This window comes from Echinops telfairi, unplaced genomic scaffold (genome assembly GCF_000313985.2).
Source record: "Echinops telfairi isolate 266 unplaced genomic scaffold, ASM31398v2 ScPeMD7_7424;HRSCAF=8462, whole genome shotgun sequence".
Taxonomy (NCBI): domain Eukaryota; kingdom Metazoa; phylum Chordata; class Mammalia; order Afrosoricida; family Tenrecidae; genus Echinops; species Echinops telfairi.
Window position 1 is genome coordinate 11478786 of NW_022111324.1, and position 5979 is coordinate 11484764.

Below are 5979 nucleotides of genomic sequence, written 5' to 3' on the forward strand. Positions count from 1 at the left end.
AGCACCAATTACTTCATTTGCAATTGAGGATCTTCAAGGCTCTTCCTGCTCAAGCATTCAGTAACTGCCATTTTTGACATCTTGCATAAACAGGAGAAGAAGTCTGTTTCAGTATCTAATTTGAGGAAAGGTAGTCAAAAACAACATCAAACAAAAAGAAAGAAAACTCAGAGAGTAGATATTGTTAATGCGCATCTCTGTTTTCCTGTGTTAGGGGACAATCCTGCTGCATAAAGCTCAACTGGTTACTTCTACTGGAAACTCCGAAGTATTAAAAGATACTCCCCTGAAGTAAGTGAGGAAGGAGAACATGAGGACCAGAGTGGCCATCATCGGAGCAGGTGTCAGTGGTCTGGCCTCCATACGGTGCTGTCTGGAGGAGGGGCTGGAGCCTACCTGCTTTGAAAGGGGCAGTGATGTTGGAGGCCTGTGGAAATTCTCGGTGAGTGGCATATCCCTGGGACATCTATGGGAGGGAGATAGATTGCATTGAAAATCAAATTTGATCAATTCCACTTCCAAAATTTAGAATCAAAATACAGCAGACCTAGAAGCTAATATTTTACCTCTCTCATCACACCAATACCCAGTCACTTAAAGTTATATCACTTCATCAATTATCCCTAAACAGATATCTTCAGCTCATTTAACAACAATCACCACACACAGAGCCCAGCCTTCCAGACTAGGAAACCACACAACGTGCCAATGTCTGTAGTTGGTCAAACCTCACTATCACCTTCCCATGTAATTGAAAGTCTCTCTGTTATCCATTTTAACATGGTAAAAAAGTCCTTGAACAAGGTTTAGAAGTCCTGAGGTCTAGCCCCAGCTCTAATATTCTTAAGACAAGTAGATTTTAGGCAACTCCCTTATTTTTGTACCTCAAATCCTTCTTTATAAAATGCAGAGGCTGAAAATAGGGTAGCCTATAAGGTACCTGCCAATGCTAATAGGTCATAATTTTATAATTAACTAGTATCCATTGTATAGTATTATAAATTACTATACATGATTTTTATGTCTGTGTTTATTAAACAGTCTTTTAGCTCCTGGCTTGATGACAGAGAGATAACTTATAGTTATTCAGGCTTATTGTTACATAAACAATATAATATGAATGTCTATTATAAAAACAAATTTCAAAATCCCAAAAGCCATGTATTGGGAAACTTCTAGCCTTTCTTTCCTTAATTTTCCAGTCATTGCAATGGGATGTAGGAGATACACAATTGGTGTGAAGACTTCATGGTCACATCATTCTGCTCTGGTCAAGAACTGTTGCCCAACTTCAATAATAGAGTATATCAGTGCTAAATTAGAACACATTTGTAGTCATCTCATGAGCTTTTGCTTTTTTAAAATCTTAGGTCCTAAGGCTTGCTGCTCTGGTGAAGATTTGCAGCCTTGAAAACCCTAGGGAGCAGTTATAGTAGTATAACACTAAAAGTGTTATCAAAAATGTTCTGAATTGTACAAATTCAAAATATATCTGGTCCCAAGAATTCCCAGTGGAGATTATAGAGCATTATAACAAAAAATCCTTTGCCACCCACAAAATCATATAGACAGTATGTGCCATGAGATTCTAGAGGAGGGTGGATCACTAAAATGTTGGTATGTCAAGGGGAACTATATGCAGGGATCTCACTTATTGGATCTCTGAAGGATCATCCCCTTATTATAGAGTAAAAGTGGAAGGGAAGGCAGACACACACGCTGTGGCCTGCGAGTGTCACTCCATCGATGTGTGCAGCCCTGACAGTGTGCTCGCAGTCCAGGTGGCCTAGTGAGGAGAGAGATAGAGGAAAGAATGAGCAGCAACCTAAGAAAAGAACAAAGGTGGCCATGGGCGCGGTGCTCCCTGGGATTCGTGAATTAGCCAGACTAACCGGATCAGGGAGTTTACTTCAGGAAGTGGTTTGTTGGCAGATCAGGAAGAAACAAAAATACCCTCAGGATTATCCAAAGAGAATGACCCTTTTCTATGAGGTCGTGGGAGATATGCAGAATTCTACTCTAAGACCGCGGAGATATGAACATACTCAAATATTCCATAGCTCCCTGCTCCCTATACTTTTTTTTTTCTCTTGTAAGAAAGTTTATTTGGCACAATGTTCAATTGGAGAGAAAGTGATTTATTTTTAAGCGTGTTATATAAACTTTCATGGTGCAAGTCACTGTTAGGCAGAAGGTGCTCAGGAGGAGAGAAACCTGATAATTCTGAACTTTTCACTATGTTCTGAAAAATGGAAACCCAATGGGGCATAAGCACAACATGCAGAGCATGAGAATGTTTTAAATTTCATATACCTAGTGTCTCATGTCCTCAAGTGATGGATAACAAACAGTATACAAAGATGGATTACCCAGTGAGCAAGGTAAGCCCGGGCTTGCTTATGCTTACTTACTAATCTGTAGTGAACAATTTCACAGATTAGTATGTAAGCACAAGTAAGCCTGTGCTTGCTTTGCTTATTGGATAATCTGACATTGCGTCTATATAATTTTGATTACAAAAGGGAAAAAATAAACCGAAACTATCTGAGCTGTTTTTCTACTCATCCAGTGACATATTCAATCAGCAAGTGCATTTTCAGTATCAGCATGTGCTGCTAGGCGTAGCAGCAGGTTGAAATATGACAGGTAGGTGCATTTTAAAAACAGAAATCAAATGAGCATTAGAATAACTCTAATATAAATATGACTATTTCCTACAAAGGGGCATCATGTTTTGTAGAGGATCAGCAAAAAGGAGGGTAAACCTTAATGACATGGATTGACACAATAACACAGCAGTATGCTCAACTTAACAACAATCATGAAGATGCCTTGGGACTGGAGAACGTTTCATTCTGTGAAGCATAAGGTTGCCAGTAGTCAGAGCCAGACATGCAATAGCCAAGTGACTATGTGATTAGGGTCCTAAAGACAATAGGAGCTGAATGGAAGCAGAAATGAGTTGCAACTGGTGAGAAAGGCATGATACAGGAGGTAACTTTTGAACTTGACCTTGAGGGGCATATTTATATAAGCCCAAAACAGACTAAGAAGCAGAGATGGATACAAAAGGAGATCAAGGCAAACTGCTAACGCGTGTTAAAAAGAATTAAAGCTCACTAGCATTTGAACGTAGGTTTATTTTGAACAATTATTCTATATGCATATAGGACGGTAATTTTGATTTCAGAAAAAATAAAGGATTTAAAGTAAGTAGGTAGAATGTGGCTTATTTTAAAAGGAGAAAGGAGAAATATCGATCAGTCATTGTCTAATCTTAACAAGATTGATTGAACCCTGTCTTGTCTTGCTCCTCTTAGAAAGCCTGGCTGTGAAGTGCTTATTCATTGATCTGCTAACTGCAAAGTCAGTAGTTTGCAACCACTGGCCATTGCTTGGGAGAAAGAGGAGGCTTTCTACTCCCATAAAGAGTTACGATCTCAGCAACTGACAGGGGAAGATATATCCTGGCCTAGAGAGTAGCCATGAGTTGGAATCGACTTTATGGCAGTGAGTCTGGGGTTTCTTGGAGTATGTCCTTCCCCATTTGCTAAACTCTACTGATTACCAATTCGCTTCGGCCCCAAAGCCAAAACTCTACTACCATCAAGTCAATTCCAACTCATATAGCACAGGACAAAGTTGAAGTGTCCCATTGAGTGAGCAATCCATGGTTTAGCCCATTATTCCACCGAGGCTCTTGGACATTTGGCCTAACAGAACATTGCCATTGAGTTCATTCTAACTCATAATGATCCTACAGAACAGGGCAGAGCAACTCATTAGGGTTTCTGAGACGATAAATCTAAAAGAAGCAGACAGCCTCATCTTTCTCCTCCAAAATGGCTGGCTGGGTTTGAACCACCAGCCTTCTGGTTAGCAGCCCAATAGCTTAACCCACTGCATGACCAAGGTTCCTAGACTTCTGGACTAGCTGATATTAATTTGGCTTTCCATCCATCTGCAGCCCCAGACATTTTTGAGATTTAAATTAGGAAGTACTTGTTGACTATTCTTTTCTAGAAGGATAAGACAAATTTATATTGCAGACTGGGTAGGCTTTTTATGGTTAATATTTGGTTTCATGAATAAGAAAAACTTTAAAATCAATGTAAGATGTCTCTTACTAGTTTTCCTGTTCAACATGTGCATGCATAACATTTTTTTCATTAGCCCCTGGCCTTGACCTCAAATTGCTTATGCTCTAGTGGGGAAGGAAGATGAGAGATGAACACAACTAGAATAAAATCCAGCCTGGACTGCTAACCGCAAGGTTAACAATTCAAACTCACCAGTCACTGCTCAGGAGAAAGATGAGGCGGTAAGCTCCCTTAACAATTTACAGTCTCAGAAACCCTATATCTAAGTATCTATGGGTCAGAATGGACTCACTGGCCTTGAGTTTGGATTGGGATTTGGCTGCATATAATCTTGTTTTAGAGTGAGTTCTTTCAGTCCAAGGCAGAGACTGAGTTTCATTTCCTCCTTTAACTGACACAAAACACTGCACAAATTGAAATAATGAAAACGAAAAACTGGGTAACTGCCAGTTGTTATATAATACTTAACATTTGTTTTCCTTTGTTTGGAGAACAGACTTTGCGGGAAAATTCCAAGAAGCTGTAAAGTGCACACTCCTCTCTTCTTGTTATGACTGAATGGGGTCAAGGAGCAAAAGAGCTGAGATTATGGAAAAATGAAAATAAACTAAGGTCTTATCACCTCCACTTCCCAGAGCAGAGTCTCACATTCTTTAGCCAGTGCCAAGGCTGCAGCTCAGCCAAGGTGAAACTTCCTCTTCACCTCTCCTCAAGTTCCGTCAAAAGGTTCCTATGACGGGTGAACAGAAAAGGCTCAAACATCAGCTCCTGCCAGATATGAGCCTTGTTCTTCTTCAGACCTGAGCAGAAATTTCAAAGTGAGGTTTTTACAAAGTTCAATCCTCTGAGATGAGCTTTTTAATGAGAAATATAGCCACCATGCATTAAAGATTTACGGTCAACTGGAGAAGAAAACAATGAGCCCTCAGGCGACCCCTAGAGATACGCACCTGTTAATCCTTTGAAGCAGCACTTCTGTCTTCCTCTTCCCAGAACTCAGCTGGAATGGGAAGGCGCTCCTACCTAGAAAATCCACTACAAATGAGTGGATTCCAACTCATAGCGATGCTATAGAACAGAGTGGAACTGGCCCTGTGGGCCTCCAAGGCCATGAGTCTGTCCAGGAGCAGAAAGCCTCACCTTTCTCCTGCAGGGGCTGGGTTTGACTGCCCATCTCGCAGTTTACAGTCCAACACGTAACATACTGTGCCAGGGGGTTTCTTTTCAATTACACAGGGACCTTATAATGAAGTGCCACGATTTAACACATGTTCTAAGGCCCCTGGTTCCCTGTGTGCTTTTGGAGAAAGAGTAAATATCACTAGCTGTGAGCAAAGGAACTCAAGTGCAGATTTTATTTACAAGAAAGGGTCTCAAAGTGCAGTTATTCTCAGGACCAGCAACACCAGCTCTGCCCCAGACCAACTGAATCAGCAAGAATCTGAAACTGGGGCTCAGGAAGGGCCAACACGCCTTCCAGGGGATTCTGGCTACACAAAATTTGTAAATCACTTCAATAAAGGACTCTCCCTGCTGGGAGAGTACATTGCACCTAGTGCTAGCAAATCAATTGCAACTCATAGTGATCCTATTTAATCGAGATAGAGTAGAACTTCCCCAAGTGGTTCCCAAGGCTATAATCTTTGTTTTTTAATCGTTTTGTTAGGGGCTCATACAACTCTTATCACAATCCACACATACCTCAATTGTGTAAAGCATATTTGTACATTCATTGCCCTTATCATTCTCAAAACATTTGCTTTCCACCTAAGCCCCTGGCATCAGCTCCTTATTTTTTTTATTTGATTTTATTATTTTTTAATCGTTTTATTAGAGGCTCATATGACTCTTATCACAATCAATACATACATCAATTGTG

At 40.4% G+C, this 5979-nt stretch overlaps 1 protein-coding gene across 5 annotated transcripts in view; it reads left to right on the top strand.

Moving 5' to 3' along the window:
- The first annotated feature begins 307 nt into the window (after positions 1-307).
- LOC101644581 (putative dimethylaniline monooxygenase [N-oxide-forming] 6) overlaps positions 308-5979 on the top strand; it is a 30209-nt gene continuing 24537 nt past the window's right edge. For 4 of the 5 annotated variants that reach the window (XM_004706829.2, XM_045298100.1, XM_045298101.1 and 1 more), the window contains exon 1: positions 311-442. In XM_004706829.2, coding sequence (XP_004706886.1) covers positions 311-442 — 132 coding nt within the window. Of the gene's footprint in view, positions 443-5979 lie in introns of all 5 variants that reach the window. The other variant, XM_045298103.1, reaches the window with a different exon arrangement.